The 23082-nt window shown below is 37.3% G+C and overlaps 3 protein-coding genes across 3 annotated transcripts; all 3 read right to left on the minus strand.

The window, feature by feature from the left end:
• Positions 1-3180: 3180 nt before the first annotated feature.
• Positions 3181-5535, minus strand: LOC121897520 (gamma-crystallin M2-like). The gene is made up of 3 exons (XM_042412069.1): positions 5416-5535; positions 4394-4636; positions 3181-3459 (listed from the first exon to the last, which is right to left on the minus strand). Exons 1-3 carry the CDS (start codon positions 5446-5448, stop codon positions 3181-3183), a joined length of 555 nt encoding a protein of 184 aa, XP_042268003.1. The 5' UTR covers positions 5449-5535.
• A 4217-nt stretch (positions 5536-9752) lies between these two features.
• LOC121897515 (gamma-crystallin M2-like) lies at positions 9753-12292 on the minus strand. Its single transcript, XM_042412065.1, has 3 exons — positions 12197-12292; positions 10963-11205; positions 9753-10031 (listed from the first exon to the last, which is right to left on the minus strand). Exons 1-3 carry the CDS (start codon positions 12227-12229, stop codon positions 9753-9755), a joined length of 555 nt encoding a protein of 184 aa, XP_042267999.1. The 5' UTR covers positions 12230-12292.
• Positions 12293-15574: 3282 nt separating this feature from the next.
• Positions 15575-18039, minus strand: LOC121897519 (gamma-crystallin M2-like). Its single transcript, XM_042412068.1, has 3 exons — positions 17998-18039; positions 16979-17221; positions 15575-15864 (listed from the first exon to the last, which is right to left on the minus strand). Exons 1-3 carry the CDS (start codon positions 18034-18036, stop codon positions 15586-15588), a joined length of 561 nt encoding a protein of 186 aa, XP_042268002.1. The 5' UTR covers positions 18037-18039; the 3' UTR covers positions 15575-15585.
• Between the last annotated feature and the right edge of the window lie 5043 nt (positions 18040-23082).

Genomic DNA, 23082 nt, shown 5'->3' on the forward strand with positions numbered 1-23082 from the left:
TTTAATTTGACAGCTTTAGTTACTTTTCAGATGAAGATTTGACATTAAATAATATATGATAAGCTTATAAAATTTAAAAAAAATGTTGAAGATTAAACCATTCATTTTTGGTTTGGCTTTGGTAAACCTTTTGGCTCATAACCCCTGTGTGTACTATTGACTCATTGTCATGTTACAGATGTTTGACTTGTTAGCAGTTCTACCAAATAAACAATTGTTTGAGGCCCAAAGGTCCAATGTTTGACAAAAACCAACGTTTAGAGAAAAGTCTGAAAAATGAATTAAACTTGTGTGGCAGAACTTTGTTTTTTCTTCTTTCCTTTACCCAGCTGATTTAACATATCAGTCATAGTGGCCAATTTTCTGCAAAACAAACACTTTTACTCTTAATACTTTAAGGCAAGGCAAATTTATTTGTATAGCACATTTGAACAACAAGGCAATTCAAAGTGCTTTACATAAAACACAAAAGGCACCAATCAAGAATATAAAAGCAACACAAGGCAATGTAAAAAAGATGTTTAAAAACAATTGAAAAGTGTTAAATTCGGGGGGGGGGGGGGGGGGGTTATATCAAATAAAACAGATAAAACAGTAGAATTTGGTTTAAGAAAAGGCAGTGGCAAATACAAGTGGATGGAATAAATGAATTTAGCTGATAATATTTTTGTACTTTTACTTAAGTAAAGGATCTGACTAATTCTTCCACCACTGTAATTTTTAGTGATTGATTTGAACATGAATCTGTTGTCTAAATGTCGTCCAGTGTTAGAAAAAAAATCAAACATACTGTGTGGTTTGTATGTGTGATAATACTTTAAATGTAAAAACATGAACTTTGTAAAGCAGAACCAGCATGAGCTTGTGTCACTCTTTGTGGTTTATAGAGGAGGATTTCATGCTAATCATTGGACTGAATATCTAGTCATTCTCCTGCGTTCCTTTACCCTCCATCAACACCTCGATCTGCATATACACTCACACCTTGCCATCTGTTTGGAACGCATTATTACACCTCCTATATTTTTCTGTCTGAATTAAATGAACCTGATTTACACAGTTGCTTGTGTTAAACTTATATTTAAAGGCCTGTTCAACTGTCAGAAATGATGTTATTATGACAACCACATGAGACTGTGTAGTATCTGTGTGCTGTATGTGTCGGGCTGCTCTTGATTAAACTCCAGAGCTGTTTTTGTTTCCCAGTCTGTTACTGATTACAGGTGAGTCTCACCTGAAGGGTATTCCATCAATGCAGCTAGAAAAAGCTGCGCTTACTTGAAAAAGCCTGGCTAGAATTAACATCAACCTTCACTTGAGGCTCAAGCTGTTCCACCAACGCAGCTTAGCTGTGTCTAGTCAACGCTAACTCTAGCCAGGCTTGAATAAGCTTGCGGTGTGCGTATGCATGGAGGACATAAGCAGCCCAGAACAATCAATTGTCAAAAAGAAGATACTATGTTGGAAAAAGAAGGGAAAACTAAAGCGGTGTTCTTCTCAGCAGCGGAACAAACCCTGCTGATGGAACTAAATGAAGATATAAAGGAGTCATCATCAAAAAGGGCAATACTGCCGCAATTAAGAAGGCAAGGGAGATGGTCTGGCGCTAAATTTTGGACGGATTAAAATCCTAAATTATACAGTCCTATGTAAGATTGTGGGTTCCCCCAAAAATCATACCCACACCCCTTACTCTCCCTTGATTGATTCCTTCAGGGGCGCAGTGGATGTTTCGACTAGGGCACCAAACAGCCCTTTGTTAACAGTTATATGTCTTGTGTAAATCATCTTTTACATAAATGCTAATATATTTCATATTCTTGTACTGTAAATTATTTTATACAGCATATATACAAACACTTTCTCTCCCTGCTTATTACATTATAGTGTTTATAAACTGTTTCTATGCTGCTTATTGATCTTGAATGATAAACAGAATCACATGAATCTCACTAAAATGAGACGGCAGCTACTGAACATCTGCTAAGATAGTTAGCATTAGCATAAGTTTAGCATGACTGGACTTAAAGAGGACCTATTATGCTTTTTTCTTATTTTCAGTCATATATATAATGCTACATTGTCAGATGTTCATATTAAACGTGGCCAAGGTGTCAAATAATGAGGTAAACGTATGTAGCAGTAATCCCTGTGAGCAAAAAACACCAACTTCAGACTGCTCTGAAAACTTGGTTCCAACAGGTTTTTTCTACTTTCAGCCCAAGCGGAAGCCAACTGGTGACGGATTTCTTTACATGGTCATCTGCTCCACGCACAGCATGCCAATTTGCATGCTGATCTGCTAACATTATGGCATTTTTCCATTGTTTTGGGGGTAGTCACGCCCATTCATGACTCCATTACACAGCAGGGCAAAGCAAAATTATTAGTTTACTTGTTGGAGGTGTGCTGGGCATCTGCAGCTTTTCATCAAAGATCATTATCACTGTTGCTGTTTCTGCCTGTACTATTCCTCCCTGCATTATTTCTAACTGATCCGCTGAACATAGAGCTCCAAATATTTCCATATGTTAACGCTAATGAAGCTCCACTAATTCAGTGAGGAATACATTTCTTTTCCTGTAAATTCTTCATAATAAATTTCTCAGATTATTTAGTCATTTCAAAGCTTTTAATATGAAGGAGTAAAGCAGGAAATGTTTGGTTTGCATCGGCGGTAGCTTAACACAACTCTGATGGGGAAAGCTGGCCAATCAGAACAGAGTGGGCCCACCGGGGGGGGGGGCCTTAAAGAAACAGGAGCTAAGACTGCCTGTTAGAGACAGAGGCTGAACTGAGGGGCTGCACAAAGGGCCAGTATAAGATAAATAAGGAATTTTTTGAACTGTGAATCATGAAAATCTACTCTAGTGGAGCCCTGGAATAAGAATTTAGAGCTGGAAATGAGAAGTTATTTTCACTTTTTTCCTGATCTTTGTTTGTTATGTCCTTTCTTGTTTTATTGAGATTGTTGTTGTTGTGTTGAACTCAGTAAGCCCAGCAAACACTTTGTGAAAGTTGATGTGGATCCAAATAAAAAAGAAAGAATAGGTTTAGCTTTCTTTGATTATTATTAACATGGCGTCTAAGTTCTTTACTCTTTGTGTTGTGGTTCAGGAAACAGACAGTAAACCTTATTTACACAAACAACACTTTATTATTTGTCAGTATTAACAGTGTCTAGTAGCAGGAGTCCACGATGCGCCTCATGCTCATGAACCTCATGCTGCCCATGCCCAGGTTCATGAAGGTCCTGTGCTCTCCAGGCCTCATGTACACCATCCTGCCTCTGAACTGGGGCTGCTCGAACATCAGCCAGTGTCCCTCCATCACGTTACAGGACATGCAGTTGGACATGCGGAAACGCTCCATGATGTCCTCGCAGTCATCCATCAGCTCGGACATCTGGCCTCCGAAGTTCTCCCTCTCATAGATCTTCATCCTGAAAGATCCACGGTGCTGCAACACATGGAGCCACTCATCAGTAATCAATAATCAGTCAGTGTCAGTCGAACGCATGAGGAGTTCTTGGGAGTTAATTTAGATCAGTCCTTATTTGTACCTAAATACATTACATGGCCAGAAGTATGTGGTGCTCTATATTGAGCTGAGACTGATCCATCTGAATATCTGACACTCAGAAAGGAAGACAGTGTTTCCCAAAATGTTGAGCTCTTTGTGAAGGTCAAAGCATAAGTGGACATTAAGTGCAGCTCTGTGACGGGATGTGAACTGATAAGTTGTCAACTATTTAATTAATCTCCAAGTATTTTGATTAATGATTAATCATAATTTTTTAAGAAAAATATCAAAATTCTCTGATTCCAGCTTCTCAAATATGAATATTTTCTGGTTTCTTTATTATTCTATGACAGTAACTGACTATACTTCAGTGGTGGGCTGTTCATCGGGACAATACAAGATATTTGAGGACGTGCCTTGGACTTTGGAAACAGTGACCAACATTTTTCACCATTCTCTGACATTTTATAGACCAAAAAACTAACCGATTAATCGAGAAAATAATCGATAGATTAATTGATTAATTGATAATGAGAATAGTTGTTAGTTGCAGCTCTAAACTCTGGTCACTGTGTATGAAAGTCAGACGTACTACTCGTCCTTCCACCACTCCGACCTCCACGTCCTTACATTGTGAAAGTCTTACTTTAAAAGACATAAATCATGAGCTGCAGAATCGTCCAATGTGGCTGTAATTCCTCTGACACTGATTCAGTCACAGAGGAGTGAGAAACAAGACTGTCAGTCATCAAACAGTGACGTTATAAAAACTACAAGATCAAGGACTGCAGTCTGATTGGTCAGCTGGGTTCTGAACTGATTCAGACTGATGAGGATGTCAGGGCTGTAATGTGATTGGTTGTGTGGTTACCATGGGGATCATGCGGCAGGACCTGATGCAGTCGCTCATTCCCATCATGCTCATGTAGTCGGTGTACTCGCCCCTCCTGAGGAAGTACTGGTTGCCCATGAAGTTGGTGCGATCATAGACCATGAAGCAGCCTCTCTCCACCCTGCAGGACTGACACCTGCTCAGGAAGGTGGACAGGTCGGGGCAGTCACTGTTGCACTCATAGGAACGACCCTGGAAGTTCCTCTCCTCGTAGAAGACGATCTGAGACAGAGACAGAAGAGTTGTTGTCTATACTATATATATGAAAATAATCACTGGTCACAGCTTTACTCCATTACAAGTAAAAGTCCTGCATGAAAAATCCTACTCAAGTAAAATTACATAAGTATTATCAGCTTGATGTAGTTAAAGTATTGCAGTAAAAGTAGTGGTTTGGTCCCTCTGACTGATATATTATTATATATGACATCATTAGATTATTAATACTGAAGCATCAGTGTTAGAGCAGCATGTTACTGTTGTAGTTGCTGGAGGTCAAGCTAGTTTGAACTACTTTATATGTGCCCGTGACTACACACTGCTTTTTGTAAGACATCAACAGCCAAAAAGGTTGGAAACCACTGGTTTCATCTTTAACAATGTGTTGTATTTTAAAAGCTTGTTATATTATCCATTGTGTCAAATCTTCATCTGAAAAGTAACTAAAGGTGTAGAATAAATGTGGTGGAGTAGAAAGTACAATATTTCCCTCTGAAATGTAGTGGAGTGGAAGTACAAAGTAGCATCACATGGAAATACTCAAGTACTTCATAATTGTACTTAAATACGGTACTTGAGTAAATGTACTTAATTACTGTATAATAATCAATACATTGTCAGCCTGATCAGGTGATCAGTCTCTCCTGTTATCTAGCTTCAGAGGTTGGAAAGTCATGTGACTCTCAGACTCAGAGATGTGTGTTTTCCAGCTGATCTCACTCCTGTGTGAGTGTTTGTTTTTCAAAATAAAATGTAGAAAAGCAATGCATTCTGGGACTTACCTTGCTCCTCATGTTCATGTCGGTGGTGGACATGTTCGTGTACTGCCTGCCTGCTGTTGGTGTGCTTCATACCTGTCTGAGCTCACAGCTTTTATACACCTGAACATCAAGCTGCTTTGTGTTTCAGAGCACTGAGTCAGCAGAGACACACAAAGCACCATAGTACCAGTACAACACTGGGTTGACTTTGACCAGTAAAACGATGTGCATATTACATTCAGAAGATACACAAGTCATTCATCAGTGGTGGAATGTAAATAAGCACATTTACTCAAGTACTGTATTTATGTACAATATGTAGGTACTTGTACTTTATTAGAGTATCTTCATTTATGTTAATTTTTACTTCCACTCCACTACATTTCAGACAGAAACATTGTACTTTCTACTCAATTACTTTAATATGACAGCTTTAGTTACTTATCAGATGAAGATTTTACGTTAAATAATATATGATAAGCTTATAACATTAAACAAATGTTTAAAAAAATAAACCATTTGTTTTTGTTTTGGCTTTGGTAAACCTTTTGGCTCGTAACCCCTGTGTGTACTATTGGCTCATTGTCATGTTACAGATGTTTAACTTGTTAGCAGTTCTACCAAATGAATAATTGTCTGAGGCCCAAAGAGGTAAAACTTTCCAATGTTTTACAAAAACCAAAATTTAGAGAAAAGTCTGAAAAATTAATTAAACTTTGTGTGGCAGAACTTTGTTTTTCTTCTTTCCTTTACTCAGCTGATTTAACATATCAGACATCGCTGACAATTTTCTGTAAAACAAGCACTTTTACTTTTAATACTTTACGGCAAGGCAAATTTATTTGTATCGCAGTGTAGGAATTTGGGCACCCAAATATCTTTATGATTTTATGGGGGAATTATGAATTATTATTGTGCACAACTCCAACATGAAATTATTCGTCCGGTGACATAACTCATATTAGACTAGATATAATAATAGGGAAATAGTCCTCCTTGTTGGACACACAAGAGAGGTCAATTAGAATTATGAGTGTTATTAATCTTAATTATGATTTTGCAAGGGTCTTATAGGTCTTTTAAGGTTAAGTGACTGAGATGTAAGCACAAGAAAACACAAACAAGTTCACCTTAGTTACATGCACATTTATTACTAATACTACAGCTACAAGTACTAAACACTACAACAACATCAACTCATGACTCCAGATTCAGAAGATGCTCTGAGTCACATCTTCAGACTAGCAAACTGCAAGCTTTCCACCGGCATGGCAGAAAGCAAGAAGAACCAGCAAGCAGCATCAAGCAGCCTTAAAGAGCTGCTTAAAAACAGCAAAACAGCAAAACAGCAGACAGCCCAAAAACAGCACAGAGTCTCAGATAAGACACTGTTTTAAAGTTTCAGTCTGCCCGCCCAGAAGGTGCCTCCTGGCCAATCCCAGGGTTGCAGAGTTCTGGAGGAGCAAAGTCAGTCCCGCCCCTGTCCAAGGACAGGCAGGTACAATTCCTGAGTATGGTTACTCCATTAAACAAAGTATTTACAATTTAACAGTTGCATGATTCCTAATTCTGCAATTTTGATAGTAACTTTAGCATTCTGACAGTGAAAAAAGCAGAATGGTACTAAACATGATAGTGTTATCATGGATGATGGGATTATGTTAATGGTACATGTCCTGGGTCCTAGCTTAAAGGCAGTGGAATAAAAGTCTAACCAAAGTACATAACAACACACATATGATATACACACATATCAACATACAACAATAATTGTCCTTAGACAAAAATCTAAAACTAATCCATGGGCTTTACAGTCCTCTGGTCTTTGGTCTGACTGCCAACGGCGGGGGTCCATGCCATTTGAGTGTGTGTGTGTGTGTGCGAATGGGCATGGCATATAGTGCAGCATGTCTTGTGCCTTATGCCGGTCTGCCCAGTGATCAGTTCTTGGGTTGATCACTCAAGTCCTGAAAATCAAAATCCACAGTGGGGTTAAAGTTTGGTGCCAGTTCATCTCTGTGTGTGACTGGCTCTTAAGTGGGGGTTGTTTATCAAAATGGTGTTCTCAATTGTGTGTGAATTGATCTTCCTATCTTGCTGGCTCTTGTAGCTTGAAAGATCAGAGATGGTTTGGGTCAGTGGTCTGGTTTAGTGACCATGCAGGAGATGGGGGGGGTTCCTTATCTACAGCACATTTCAACAACAAGACAATTCAAAGTGCTTCATATAAAACATGAAAGGCATCAAGACAGAATACAAAAGCAACACAAGGCAATGTAAAGAGACATTTAAATACAATTAAAATGTTTTAAATTGGGAAAAAATAAGCTAAAATCGAATAAGACAGATAAAACAGGAGAATGAAAGTTACAGTGCAGTGTAAGATATTAACCCTCAAATTTGATTTAATAATAGGCAGTGAAACAGAAGTGGATGGAATAAGTGAATTTAGCTGATAATATTTCTATACTTTTACTTAAATAAAGGATCTGAGTAATTCTTCCACCACTGTTAACAATCAAGAACAAACTGTGACATGTCAATTTGAAAAGAATAGGATTGATTTAGTTTGGGTAAATAACCTGACAATAAAATAAAAATAAAACTGGGTCAAAACAAATTCTTAAGTAGATTTCTGGGTAACATTAACCCAGTTTTGTGTTGCTGCTATATTGACCTGATATTGAGTAATTTTTGGTGATTGATTTGAACATGAACCTGTTGTCTAAATGTCGTCCAGTGTTAGAAAAAAAAATCAAACATGCTGTGTGGTTTGTATGTGTGATAATATTTTAAATGTAAAAACATGAACTTTCTAAAGCAGAACCAGTATGAGCTTGTGTCACTCTTTGTGGTTTATAGAGGAGGATTTCATGCTAATCATTGGACTGAATATCCAGTCATTCTCCTGCGTTCCTTTACCCTCCATCACCACCTCAATCTGCATATACACTCACACCTTGCCATCTGTTTGGAACGCATTATTACACCTCCTACATTTTTCTGTCTGAATTAAATGAACCTGATTTACACAGTTGCTTGTGTTAAACTTATATTTAAAGGCATGTTCAACTGCTCTGGATTAAACTCCAGAGCTGTTTTTGTGTCCCAGTCTGTTACTGATTACAGGTGAGTCTCACCTGAAGGGTATTCCATCAATGTAGCTAGAGACAGCTGCATTTACTTGAAAAAGCCTGGCTAGAATTAACATCAACCTTCACTTGAGGCTCAAACCGTTCCACTAACGCAGCTTAGCTGTGTCTAGTCAACGCTAACTCTAGCCAGGCTTGAATAAGCTTGCAGTGTGCGTGTGCATGGAGGACATAAGCAGCCCAAAACAATCGATTGTCAAAAAGAAGATACTATGTTGGAAAAAGAAGGGAAAACTAGAGCGGTGTTCTTCTCAGCAGTGGAACAAACCCTACTGATGGAACTATATGAAGAATATAAAGGAGTCATCACCAAAAAGGAATTAACAAGGCAAGGGAGATGGCCTGGCACAAAACTTTGGACAGATTAAAATCCTAAATTATGCAGTCCTATATAGGTGGTAACACTATGGATCCCACCACCCCCCTTACTCTCCCTTAATTGATTCCCTCAGGGCCACCAGTGGCCTGTACTATTCCTCCCTGCATTATTGCTAAGTGATCCGCTCAACAAGGAGCTCCAAAAATCTCCATATGTTGTTGTGTTGACCATTTTTTAGCACCGCTAACGAAGCACCACTAATTCAGTGAGGAACACATTTCATTCCCTGTAAATTCTTCACAATAAAATTCTCACATTATTTATCCATTTCAAAGCTTTTAATATGAAGGAATAAAGCAGGAAATGTTGGGTTTGCATCGGCGGTAGCTTAACACAACTCTGATACAGAAAGCTGGCCAATCAGAACAGAGTGGGCTCAATTGGGGGTGGGGGGGGGGGGGGGGGGGCTTAAAGAAACAGGAGCTAAGACTGCGTGTTAGAGACAGAGGCTGAACTGAGGGGCTGCATAAAGGGCCAGTATAAGATAAATAAGGAATTTTTTGAACTGAAAATCTACTCTAGTGGAGCCCTGGAATAAAAATTTATAGCTGGAAATGAGAAGTTATTTTCACTTTTTTTCTGATCTTTGTTTGTTATGTCCTTTCTTGTTTTATTGAGTTGTTGTTGTGTTGATGATCAGTAAGCCCAGTGAACTCTTTGTGGAAGCCGATGGGGATCCAAATAGAAAAAGAAAGAATAGGTTTAGCTTTCTTTGATTATTATTTACATGGTCTGTGTTCTTTACTCTCTGTGTTGTAGCTCAGGAAACAGACAGTAAACCTTATTTACACAAACAACACTTTATTATTTCTCAGTGTTAACAGTGTCTAGTAGCAGGAGTCCACGATGCGCCTCATGCTCATGAACCTCATGCTGCCCATGCCCAGGTTCATGAAGGTCCTGTGCTCTCCAGGCCTCATGTACACCATCCTGCCTCTGAACTGGGGCTGCTCGAACATCAGCCAGTGTCCCTCCATCACGTTACAGGACATGCAGTTGGACATGCGGAAACGCTCCATGATGTCCTCGCAGTCGTCCATCAGCTCGGACATCTGGCCTGCGAAGTTCTCCCTCTCGTAGATCTTCATCCTGAAAGATCCACGGTGCTGCAACACATGGAGCCACTCATCAGTAATCAATAATCAGTCAGTGTCAGTAGAATGTATGAAGAGTTCTTGGGAGTTAATTTGGATCAGTCCTTATTTGTACCTAAATACATTACATGGCCAGAAGTATGTGGTGCTCTATATTGAGCTGACACTGATCCATCTTAATATCTGACACTCAGAAAGGAAGACAGTGTTTCCCAAAATGTTGAGCTCTTTGTGAAGGTCAAAGCATAAGTGGACATTAAGTGCAGCTCTGTGACGGGATGTGAACTGCTAAGTTGTCACCTTTTTAATTAATCTCCAAGTATTTTGATTACCAATTAATTGCTTGGAGTAATTTTTTAAGAAAAATATCCGAATTCTCTGATTCCACTTTCTCAAATATGAATATTTTCTGGTTTCTTTATTATTCTATGGTAGTAAACTGAATATCTTTCAGTTGTGGGCTGTTCATTGGGACAATACAAGTAATTTGATGACACAACCTTGGGCTTTGGAAACAGCAATCCACATTTTTCACCATTCTCTGACATTTTATACACCAAACAACTAATCGATTAATCGAGAAAATAATCAACAGATTAATTGATAATGAGAATAGTTGTTAGTTGCAGCTCTAAACTCTGGTCACCATGTATGAAAGTCATACGTGCTACTTGTCGTTCCACCACTTCGACCTCCACATCCTTACATTGTGAAAGTCTTACTTTAAAAGACATAAATCATGAGCTGCAGAATCGTCCAATGTGGCTGTAATTCCTCTGACACTGATTCAGTCACAGAGGAGTGAGAAACAAGACTGTCATTTGTCAGTGACGTTATAAAAACTACAAGATGAAGGACTGCAGTCTGATTGGTCAGATGGGGTCTGAACTGATTCAGATTCATGAAGATGTCAGGACTGTAATGTGATTGGTTGTGTGGTTACCATGGGGATCATGCGGCAGGACCTGATGCAGTCGCTCATTCCCATCATGCTCATGTAGTCGGAGTACTCGCCCCTCCTCAGGAAGTACTGGTTGCCCATGAAGTTGGTGCGGTCATAGACCATGAAGCAGCCTCTCTCCACCCTGCAGGACTGACACCTGCTCAGGAAGGTGGACAGGTCGGGGCAGTCACTGTTGCACTCATAGGAACGACCCTGGAAGTTCCTCTCCTCGTAGAAGACGATCTGAGACAGAGACAGAAGAGTTGTTGTCTATACTGTATATATGAAAATAATCACTGGTCACAGCTTTACTCCATTACAAGTAAAAGTCCTGCATGAAAAATCCTATTTCAGTAAAAGTACAAAAGTATTATCAGCTTCGTGTAGTTAAAGTATTGCAGTAAAAGTATTGGTTTGGTCCCTCTGACTGATATATTATTATATATGACATCATTAGACTGTTAGTACTGAAGCATCAGTGTTAGAGCAGCATGTTACTGTTGTAGCTACTGGAGGTCGAGCTAGTTTACACTACTTTATATACAGTTAGCTAGTTTAGTCCAGTGGTTCCCAAAAGAAAAGAAAGAAGAAAAAACAAAGTTCTGATACACAAATCTGTTTTCAGTTTTTGGACATTTTCTCTAATCTTTGATTTTTGGTGAAATATTGGATCATTTGAACATTTATTGAAATGAAAGCATGTGAGAAGTTTAGAGGGAAAAATCACTATTTGGTGGAGCTGTTAACAACTCATAGACATGTGAAATGTGACCCCGACTACACACTGCTTTTTGTAAGACGTCAAAAGCCAACAATCTTTAACAATGTGTTATATTTTAAAAGCTTGTTATATTATCCATTGTGTCAAATCTTCATCTGAAAAGTAAAGCTGTCTAAAAAACGTAGTGGAGTAGAAAGTACAATATTTCCCTCTGAAATGTTGTGTAGTGAAAGTATAAAGTAGCATCAAATGGAAATACTCAAGTACTTCATAATTGTACTTTAGTACAGTACTTGAGTAAATGTACTTAATTACTTTCCTCCACTGTGTAACAATCAATACATTGTCAGCCTGATCAGGTGATCAGTCTCTACTGTTATCTAGCTTCAGAGGTTGGAAAGTCATGTGACTCTCAGACTCAGAGATATGTGTTTTCCAGCTGATCTCATTCCTGTGTGTGTGTGTTTGTTTTTCAAAATAAAATGTAGAGAAACAATGCATTCTGGGACTTACCTTGCTCCTCATGTTCATGTCGGTGGTGGACATGTTCGTGTACTGCCTGCCTGCTGTTGGTGTGCTTCATACCTGTCTGAGCTCACAGCTTTTATACACCTGAACATCGAGCTGCTTTGTGTTTCAGAGCACTGAGTCAGCAGAGACACACAAAGCACCATAGTACCAGTACAACACTGGGTTGACTTTGACCAGTAAAACGATGTGCATATTACATTCAGAAGATACACAAGTCATTCATCAGTGGTGGAATGTAAATAAGCACATTTACTCAAGTACTGTATTTATGTACAATATGTAGGTACTTGTACTTTATTTGAGTATCTTCATTTATGTTCATTTTTACTTCCACTCCACTACATTTCAGACGGAAATATTGTATTTTCTCTTCCACTACTTTAATTTGACAGCTTTAGTTACTTTTCAGATGAAGATTTTACATTAAATAATATATTATACGCTTATAAAATTTTTAAAAAATGTTAAAGATTAAACCATTCATTTTTGTTTTGCCTTTGGTAAACCTTTTGGCTCGTAACCCCTGTGTGTACTATTGGCTCATTGTCATGTTACAGATGTTTGACTTGTTAGCAGTTCTACCAAATAAATAATTGTTTGAGGCCCAAAGGTCCAATGTTTGACAAAAACCAACGTTTACAGAAAAGTCTGAAAAATTAACTAAACTTTGTGTGGCAGAACTTTGTTTTTTCTTCTTTCCTTTACCCAGCTGATTTAACATATCAGTCATAGTGGCCAATTTTCTGCAAAACAAACACTTTTACTCTTAATACTTTAAGACAAGGCAAATTTATTTGTATCACACATTTGAGCAACAAGGAAATTCAAAGTGCTTTACATAAAACACAAAAGGCACCAATCAAGAATATGAAAGCAACACAAGGCAATGTAAAAAAGACATTTAAATACAATTAAAATGTTTTAAATTGGGAAAAAATAAGCTAAAATCGAATAAGACAGATAAAACAGGAGAATAAAAGTTACAGTGCAGTGTAAGATATTAACCCTAAAATTTGGTTTAATAATAAACTTATATTTAAAGGCATGTTCAACTGTCAGAAACGATGTTATTATGACAACCACATGAGACTGTGTAGTAACTGTGTGCTGTATGTGTCGGGCTGCTCTTGATTAAACTCCAGAGCTGTTTTTGTTTCCCAGTCTGTTACTGATTACAGGTGAGTCTCACCTTATGGGTATTTCATCAACGCAGCTAAAGGAGGCTGGAGGCTCAAGCCGTTCCATTAACCATGTCTAGTCAACGGTAACTCCAGCCTGGCTTGAATAAGCTTGCACTGTGCGTGTGCACAGAGGATATAAGCAGCTCAGAACAATCGATTGTCGAAAAGAAGATACTATGTCGGATAAAGAAGGGAAAAATAGAGTGGTGTTCTTCTCAGCAGCGTAACAAACCCTGCTGATGGAACTATATGAAGAAAATAATGGAGTCATCACCAAAATGTTCAATACTGCCGCAATTAACAAGGTGAGGGAGATGGCCTGGCTCAAAATTTTGAACAGATTAAAATCTTAAATTATTCAGTCTTATATGTGTGTTGACACTATTGATCCTCCCACGACCACCCCCTTACTCTCCCTTGATTGATTCCTTTAGGGGCACAGTGGACGTTTCGCCTAGGGCACCAAACGGCACTTTGCTAACAGTTATATGTCTTGTGTAAATCATCTTTTACATAAATACTAATATATTTCATATTCTTGTACTGTAAATTATTTTATACAGCATATATACAAACACTTTCTCTCCCTGCTTATTACATTATAGTGTTTATAAACTGTTTCTATGCTGCTTATTGATGTTGAATGATGCACAGAATCACATGAATCTCACTCAAATGAGACAGCAGCTACTGAACATCTGCTAAGATAGTTAGCATTAGCATAAGTTTAGCATGACTGGACTTAAAGAGGACCTATTATGCGTTTCCTTATTTTCAGTCATATATATAATGTTACATTGTCAGATGTTCATATTAAATGTGGCCAAAGTGTCAAATAATGAGGTAAACCTATGTAGAAATAATCCCTGTGAGCAAAAAGCACTAACTTCAGACTGCTCTGAACACTCAGTTCCAACAGTTTTTTCTACTTTCAGCCCAAACGGACGCCGACTGATGACAGATTTCTTTACATGGTCATCTGCTCCATGCACAGCTTGCCAGTTCGCTGCTCCACTCCACAAACATTATGGCGTTTTTCCATTGTTTTGGGGGTAGTCACACCGAGCCATGACTCCATTACACATCAGTGCAAAGTAAAATAAGTAATTTACTTGTTGGAGGTGTGCTGGGCATCTGCAGCTTTTCATCAAAGATCATTATCACTGTTGCTGTTTCTGCCTGTACTATTCCTCCCTGCAATATTTCTAACTGATCCGCTCAACAAAGAGCTTTGAATATCTCCACATGTTGTTGTGTCAACTGGTTTTTAGCTCCACTAACAAAGCTCTGCTAATTCAGTGAGGAACATGTTTCATTTCCTGTAAATTCTTTACAATAAAAGTCTCATATTATTTAGTCATTTAAAAGCTTTTAATATGAAGCAGTACAGCAGGAAACATGGGGTTTGCATCAGCGGTAACTTAACACAACTCTGATACAGAAAGCTGGCCAATCAGAACAGAGTGGGCTCATTGGAAAGGGGGTCTTAAAGAGACAAGAGCTAAGACTACCTGTTAGAGACAGAGGCTGAACTGAGGGGCTGCATAAAGGGCCAGTATAAGATAAATAAGGAGTATTTTTGAACTGTGAATCATGAAAATCCACTCTAGTCGAGTCCCTGAATAAAAATTTAGAGCTGGAAATCAACACATTAGGTACCCTTTAAAGCTGCTGCTTCATTCAGGGATGTGGAATAACACTTTTACATTAAAGATAATGTAGAAAAATCAATAAGTAGATTCAAATTTAGTTCAGATGTTACTTTTACTTCTTGGAAACCTTTTAATTTTCTTTTCTTTTTTTGGCTTTTATATTGACACTTTTGTTTTTGTTTTTATTGTTTGTGTCTGTTGTCTTCATTATTATATGTCCAGTTATTTTCATTTCTTTTCTGATCTTTGTTTTGTCCTTTCTTGTTTTATTGAGATTGTTTTTATTCTCAAGTCATTGTTCTTTGTTTGGAACTCAAGAAGCCCAGTGATCACTTTGTGGAAGCTAATGAGGATCCAAATAAAAAAGAAAGAATAGGTTTAGCTTTCTTTGGTTAGTATTTACATAATTTAATTAACCTAAATAACTTTAATTTGATAATTTCTGTTCTTTACTCTTTGTGTTGTGGCTCAAGAAACAGACAGTAAACATTATTATTTACACAAACAGCACTTTATTATTTCTCAGTGTTAACAGTGTCTAGTAGCAGGAGTCCAGGATGCGCCTCATGCTCATGAACCTCATGCTGCCCATGCCCAGGTTCATGAAGGTCCTGTGCTCTCCAGGCCTCATGTACACCATCCTGCCTCTGAACTGGGGCTGCTCGAACATCAGCCAGTGTCCCTCCATCACGTTACAGGACATGCAGTTGGACATGCGGAAACGCTCCATGATGTCCTCGCAGTCGTCCATCAGCTCGGACATCTGGCCTGCGAAGTTCTCCCTCTCGTAGATCTTCATCCTGAAAGATCCACGGTGCTGCAACACATGGAGCCACTCATCAGTAATCAACAAACAGTCAGTATCAGTTGAACACATGAGGAGTTCTTGGGAGTTAATTTAGATCAGTCCTTATTTGTACCTAAATACATTACATGGCCAGAAGTATGTGGATGCCTGATCAATGTACACACTATGGGTTTAGGTTAAAGGACAGGTTCAAAATTAGAAGATCCCTTCATAATGCAATTACAATGTAAGTGATGGGGGACAAAATCCTCAGTCCTCCTTCTGTATTTAAAAGTTTATATGAAGCTAATGTGAAGCTTCAGTCATTCAAATGACATATTTATGACATATTTCCTGACAAACTTCAGAACTCACAATCACATAAGCAAAACATGTTTTTCCTCCGAATGCTGAAGAATAAACTTTACTGTTACACCTGGTTGAACTTACCCTGCCAGCCTTTTTAAAATCCTCTCTTTTTACATTATCCGCTCATGGTCACTTAATTACAGGATGATTGGACATTTTTTGTTGAGTAAATTTGTCCGCTTTCTTATTTGTTTGTGGTTTTAGGCGCAGAACGATCAGTTTTTACATTTTAGTTTTTGTACGGATTAAACAATTGACATATAACATGTTAATCAGTGAACTTCACAGGCACTGGATTTTGTTACCTTTGGACAGAGCCAGGCTAGCTGTTCCCCGGTTTCCAGTCTTTATGCTAAGCTTGGAGTAATTTTTTAAGAAAAATATCCAAATTTTCTGATTCCAGCTTCTCAAATATGAATATTTTCTGGTTTCTTTATTATTCTTTGATAGTAAACTGAATATACTTCAGTTGTGGATTGTTCATCAGGACAATACAAGGTATTTGAGGACGCCACCTTGGGCTTTGGAAACAGCGATTGACATTTTTCACCATTCTCTGACATTTTATAGACCAAACAACTAATTGATTAATCAAGAAAATAACTGACAGATTAATTGATAATGAGAATAGTTGTTAGTTGCAGCTCTAAACTCTTGTCACTGTGTATGAAAGTCAGACGTGCTACTCGTCCTTCCACCACTCCGACCTCCACGTCCTTACATTGTGAAAGTCTTACTGTCAGTCAGTCTGTAATGTGATTGGTTGTGTGGTTACCATGGGGATCATGCGGCAGGACCTGATGCAGTCGCTCATTCCCATCATGCTCATGTAGTCGGAGTACTCGCCCCTCCTCAGGAAGTACTGGTTGCCCATGAAGTTGGTGCGGTCATAGACCATGAAGCAGCCTCTCTCCACCCTGCAGGACTGACACCTGCTCAGGAAGGTGGACAGGTCGGGGCAGTCACTGTTGCACTCATAGGAACGACCCTGGAAGTTCCTCTCCTCGTAGAAAACGATCTGAGACAGAGACAGAAGAGTCGTTGTCTATACTGTATATATGAAAATAATCACTGGTCACAGCTTTACTCCATTACAAGTAAAAGTCCTGCATGAAAAATCCTACTTAAGTAAAAGTACATAAGTATTATCAGCTTGATGTAGTTAAAGTATTGCAGTAAAAGTATTGGTTTGGTCCCTCTGACTGATATATTATTATATATGACATCATTAGATTATTAATACTGAAGCATCAGTGTGAAAGCAGCATGTTACTGTAGTTGCTGGAGGTCGAGCTAGTTTGAACTATACACTGCTTTTTGTAAGACATCAACAGCCCAAAAGGTTGGAAACCACTGGTTTCATCTTTAACAATGTATTGTGTTTTAAAAGCTTGTTATATTATCCATTGTGTCAAATCTTCATCTGAAAAGTATCTAAAGCTGTCAAATAAATGTAGTGGAGTACAAAGTATAATATTTCCCTCTGAAATGTTGTGGAGTGGAAGTATAAAGTAGCATCACATGGAAATACTCAAGTACTTCATAATTGTACTGAAGTACACTACTTGAGTAAATGTACTTAATTACTTTCCACCACTGTGTAATAATCAATACATTATCAGCCTGATCAGGTGAGTATCAATACTGATCAGTCTCTACTGTTATCTAGCTTCAGAGGTTGGAAAGTCATGTGACTCTCAGACTCAGATATGTGTTTTCCAGCTGATCTCACTCCTGTGTGTGTGTTTGTTTTTCAAAATAAAATGTAGAGAAACAATGCATTCTGGGACTTACCTTGCTCCTCATGTTCATATCGGTGGTGGACATGTTCATGTGCTGTTGGTGTGTCGTTGGTGTGCTTCATACCTGTTTGAGCTCACAGCTTTTATACACCTGAGCAACGAGCTGCTTTGTGTTTCAGAGCACTGAGTCAGCAGAGACACACAAAGCCTCTTTGAAAGGGTTAACAATGACTGTGTGAGGCCTTCAGCATCAGCAGCATTTTGTTCACCTGTTTAGCCCCCGCTGACATCATCACTGACAAACAGCACACCTGTCTGACCCTTTAAATTACCAGTGATATTCTGTATCATGCTGTTCTTCATTAAAACCCCTCTGACAAAACAATCTCACAATAAAGGTCCATGTAGCTTTCAGTCATATCACAAGGTCTTCCTCAGCAGATGAAAGAGTTTTCCTGGCAATTTGTTGACTAATTTTTTAATGATTGAGTTCTGCTGTCAGGATGATGTATGTTCATAAGTACAGTTCATAAGTTTTTAGTTGACTAATCAAGTAATCAAGTAAACAGGATGGATACGAATACAAAATTCAATACCACTCTCTGATAAGCAGTGTTATAAAGTAACTAAGTACACTTACTTCATCACTGTACTTAAGAAAATTTTTGAGGTATTTGTACTTTAATTCAGTATTTCCATTGATGCTACTTTATACTTCCACTCCACTACATTTCAGAGGGAAATATTGTACTTTCTACTCCACTACATTTATTTGACAGCTTTAGTTACTTTTCAGATGAAGATTTGACAAAATGGATAATATAACAAGCTTTTAAAATACAACACATTGTTAAAGATGAAACCAGTGGTTTCCAACCTTTTTGGCTTTTGACGTCTTACAAAAAGCAGTGTGTAGTCGGGGTCACATTTCACATGTCTATGAGTTGTTAACAGCTCCACCAAATAGTGAATTTTCCCTCTAAACTTCTCACATAGTTTCATTTCAATAAATGTTCAAATGATCCAATATTTCACCACCATATTGAACAAGTGGACTAAACTAGCTAACTGTATATAAAGTAGTGTAAACTAGCTCCACCTCCAGCAGCTACAACAGTAACACGCTGCTCTAACACTGATGCTTCAGTATTAATAATCTAATTATGTCATATTTATAACTGCAGACTTTAATTATTGTCATCAATGAATTATTAAATATAACTGCAGACCTGATGAGTTTATTAGAAAGTGTGACATATTTAACAATTAAGTAATGATTCATAGTCATTTATGAATCTAATGAATAATTTATGATGATTTATGATGGTCTAATTGATAATTTCTTCAGGGACATACACAGCATTTTGCAGCCTGTTCAAAAACCTCTTTGAAAAAATGATTTATAATTGTGGTAATACTAGACCGGTACTATTACAGATGTTTTACTTAATCCCTCTGAAACATCCAATGTGCTATTTTGCTCTTTTGTCTTCTAACTTCACCCAAAAGAAGATTTAGTAATAAGTTCTTGGGTGTTGTAAATTGTAATTAATTGCTTAATAGTCACAGTCACTGATAAGTCATCAGGTCTGCAGATTTATTTAATGAGTCATTAATGAAAATAATTAAAGTATGCAATTATAAATGTTAATAAATTGTTGGAGGTGTCTTCCTAAAGAATAACATGGTGGTATTGAAAGGAAACACTTTTCAGAACCTGGCAACCCCAAAATTATGCTTATTAAGGGCTTATTAATGAACAAAACTACTAACCCTTAATTAAGCCATTAATTAATGCTTAATGCATTAATTTTTGCTATACTCATTAAACGGTGTTGTGTTTCCAGCAGGTGGAGCTGTTTCTACTGTCAGTTTACTGTAATGAGAGCAGGTCAGTTAACTGTCAGAGCTTCAATGCTCTCATTCATAAAAATCACAAAGATTAACTTTATAGCTGTCACAGTTAAATAATGATTATTATTTTTTATTTGGAATATATTATATATAGGAATAACATCCAAAGAAGTGTTACCTTTGTGACATCCCTCTGGCTTTGCCATGGCCCATAGGTTTGTGTCTTGCCCCGGGCTGCTCTGTGATTGTGTTTTTCCCTTCAGGTCCAGGTAGGTGGAGAATCAATTAGTGTGATTTGCCAATCCATCCAGAATGCATTTAGGATCAGCCATCCCCATTCCTTCCTCTCTCACTCCATTGTTGGCTCTCCCCCTGACACCACATGTTTTGTTGAACTTTTCTTCAGTTTACACGCTACAACACTACACATTCACACATCCACTCACCAACACTACTGACCTAATGACTGACCACTTCACACGTTAGATTAATATTTTGTTGTAATTTCTTTAAGAATAAATATGATTGATTGATTTTTGAGTACAACCGTTGTATTGTTGGGTTTTTTTTGTCATGGCCTATGAGCCGGGTCATAACACCTTTCATGCATTAATTACACATTTTATTTAATATGATTTCTTAAGACTACACTGTAAAATATAACTTCTTGTTTCAACTTAAAAATATGAACAAAAAGCCTGCCTCAAAATTTTAGGCTAAGTCAACAAATACAAAAAGTTCTTCTAACACCTCCAAAAGTTATCTTGACTAAATGTTGCACGTTGAATAAACACTTGTTGTTGTTTGGTGGCTTGAAATCTCTTAATTGATTTGATTTATTGAACAGGACAGTGTGCGGTATTAAGCATAAATGATGCACTGCACCGGAGTTAGCTTGAAGCTAATTTGCATCCGTAGTCCATTATTATTTATTGAACTGGTCAGGTAGTTTGATATTGTGAATCTAATTCAGGCTCATTTTGGTTTTCATTTACATTTCCTTCATTTTAAAGAGTCTATTTTTCATTTGACACTAAGAACTTGGAGCTTTAGTTGCTGCTTTTGCTCTGTAGAGTCAGTACAAAGACAACACGCAAAGCTGCAGAAACGTCTTAACTGTCACAGAAAGAGAGACAGAAGTCAGCCAGAGGATTCAACTGTAGCCCAGTATAGAAAACTGTTAGCAGAGGATGACCTTTATAAAGTCAATTTGGAAGTCCAGATTTAGATGAGGTGCCAAAAGGATGCTCAGTTTATTTGGCTCCACATGAGCATTTATAAGCTCTTAATAAGAATAATTTTGGGGTTGCCAGGTTGTGAAAAATCCTTCCTTTCAATACCACCATATTATTCTTTAGGAAGACACCTCCAATGTTCATCCACTTACCTTCTGGAAAGAGCTGCAGGGCATCACAACCAACATCCATTTATTAACAACTTATTAACATTTATAACTGCAGTTTAATTATTTTCATTAATGACTCATTGAATATAACTGCAGATGTGATGACTTAGAAAATGTGAAACATTTAACCCTTTATAATCATTAATAACTGCAGACCTGATATCTTATCAGTGACTGTGACTATTAAGTCACCAGATAAAAAGGGTGAGCAGATAAATCTGAGGGGTCGTGAGATGATTAATGGGAGAGGAAAGAAGAAAAAAAAAAAAAGTTCTGATACATAAATCTGTTTTCAGTGTTTGGACTTTTTCTCTAATCTTTGATTTTTGGTGAAATATTGGATCATTTGAACTTTTATTGAAATGAAAGCATGTGAGAAGTTTAAAGAGGAAAAATCACTATTTGGTGGAGCTGTTAACAACTCATAGACATGTGAAATGTGACCCCGACCACAAATATTAATCTGAAAGTAACTAAAGCTGTCAAATAAATTTAGTGGAGTAGAAAGTACAATATTTCCCTTCGACATGTAGTGGAGTATATAAGTATGTGATCTTTTAGTTTTTTCAACGTCACTGTTTGACTCTGTGAATCAGTGTCAGAGGAATTACAGCCCCATTGGACGATTTTGGAGCTCATGATTTATGTCTTTTAAAGTAAGACTTTCACAATATAAGGACGTGGAGGTCGGAGTGGTGGAAGGACGAGTAACACATCTGACTATCATTCACGGTGACCAGAGTTTAGAGCTGCAACTAACAACTATTCTCATTAATGTGTTGATTATTTTCTCTATTAATCGATTAGTTGTCTGGTCTATAAAATGTCAGAGAATGGTGAGAAATGATCACTGTTTCCCAAAGCCCAATAAAGCTGTCAGTCACATTCACACTCTGAACTGTTGTCTTAAAACATACAAACTTTTACCAACACTCAGCTGACTCTCTCTCTCTCTCTCTCTCTCTCTCTCTGTCTCTGTTTACACAGATAAAGAATGACAATATAGTAAAACACAGTTGCAATAATAAGTGTTAATTGCTGAAAAATAATGTATATTAATAAACATTTAAAAATGTCTTTATATCTGCTTATAACTACATTATAGTGTGTTATAAACCATTTATAACTGTTTATTTACTATTATTAATGATGAAAAGGGGACTTAAAGTGTTACTGCTGAGCAGAAATATGAAAAATGTTATTTTTAAAACATTAAACATTAAAATGGAGCTCAGATACAAAACAAGACATCTTAAGTAAAAAAAGACACTTTTTTCAGAAATAAACTGATTTTACAAATCAAGTGAAGTCAGAAAATTACAACCTGAAAATATCCAAAAGTTTTTTTTAAATGAGAGAAAACCAACATGACTTTATTTATAGTTTATAACACAGTATAATGTTTATATAAATATAAATATATAAATTAAAAATGTACATATAAAACAAATATAAACATAATGTTTATTGGCGTGAAGAGAACAGGCAGATATATGTTTTTAATATGTTAAAATCTTTTATTTGTTTTATTTATTTTACAGTTTTTCCTTGATTGCTAAGACACATTTCTTGAAATTATGCTCCATTTCCCAAAACTCTAAACACAAATGCATAACTGCACACTCATCTTCACAAACTTCAAACATCCATGTTGAAACCAAACTCTCCACTCAAAACCATGTAGTCTTACATCTAAACCAAACTTTGCCTTCAGTCATCACACAAACACCATCAAATACACAAACACATACTACAAAACAGCCATTACACACTGGTGAGATCAACTCAAAACACTACTGTAAAAACCTGTTACCGTGATGAATGATGACACTTATGGTTCCCCCCAGAACAACCTCTTTACATGATGAACACAATATA

This window comes from Thunnus maccoyii, chromosome 5 (assembly GCF_910596095.1).
Source record: "Thunnus maccoyii chromosome 5, fThuMac1.1, whole genome shotgun sequence".
NCBI classification, from domain to species: domain Eukaryota; kingdom Metazoa; phylum Chordata; class Actinopteri; order Scombriformes; family Scombridae; genus Thunnus; species Thunnus maccoyii.

Coding starts and splice junctions, on each gene's coding strand:
- LOC121897515 (XM_042412065.1), bottom strand. CDS start 12,229: ATGTCCACCACCGACATGAACATGAGGAGCAAG. Junction 11,206..12,196: donor ACATGAACATGAGGAGCAAG/GTAAGTCCCAGA, acceptor TCTCTGTCTCAG/ATCGTCTTCTACGAGGAGAG. Junction 10,032..10,962: donor CCTGCCGCATGATCCCCATG/GTAACCACACAA, acceptor CATGTGTTGCAG/CACCGTGGATCTTTCAGGAT.
- LOC121897520 (XM_042412069.1), bottom strand. CDS start 5,448: ATGTCCACCACCGACATGAACATGAGGAGCAAG. Junction 4,637..5,415: donor ACATGAACATGAGGAGCAAG/GTAAGTCCCAGA, acceptor TCTCTGTCTCAG/ATCGTCTTCTACGAGGAGAG. Junction 3,460..4,393: donor CCTGCCGCATGATCCCCATG/GTAACCACACAA, acceptor CATGTGTTGCAG/CACCGTGGATCTTTCAGGAT.
- LOC121897519 (XM_042412068.1), bottom strand. CDS start 18,036: ATGAACATGTCCACCACCGATATGAACATGAGGAGCAAG. Junction 17,222..17,997: donor ATATGAACATGAGGAGCAAG/GTAAGTCCCAGA, acceptor TCTCTGTCTCAG/ATCGTTTTCTACGAGGAGAG. Junction 15,865..16,978: donor CCTGCCGCATGATCCCCATG/GTAACCACACAA, acceptor CATGTGTTGCAG/CACCGTGGATCTTTCAGGAT.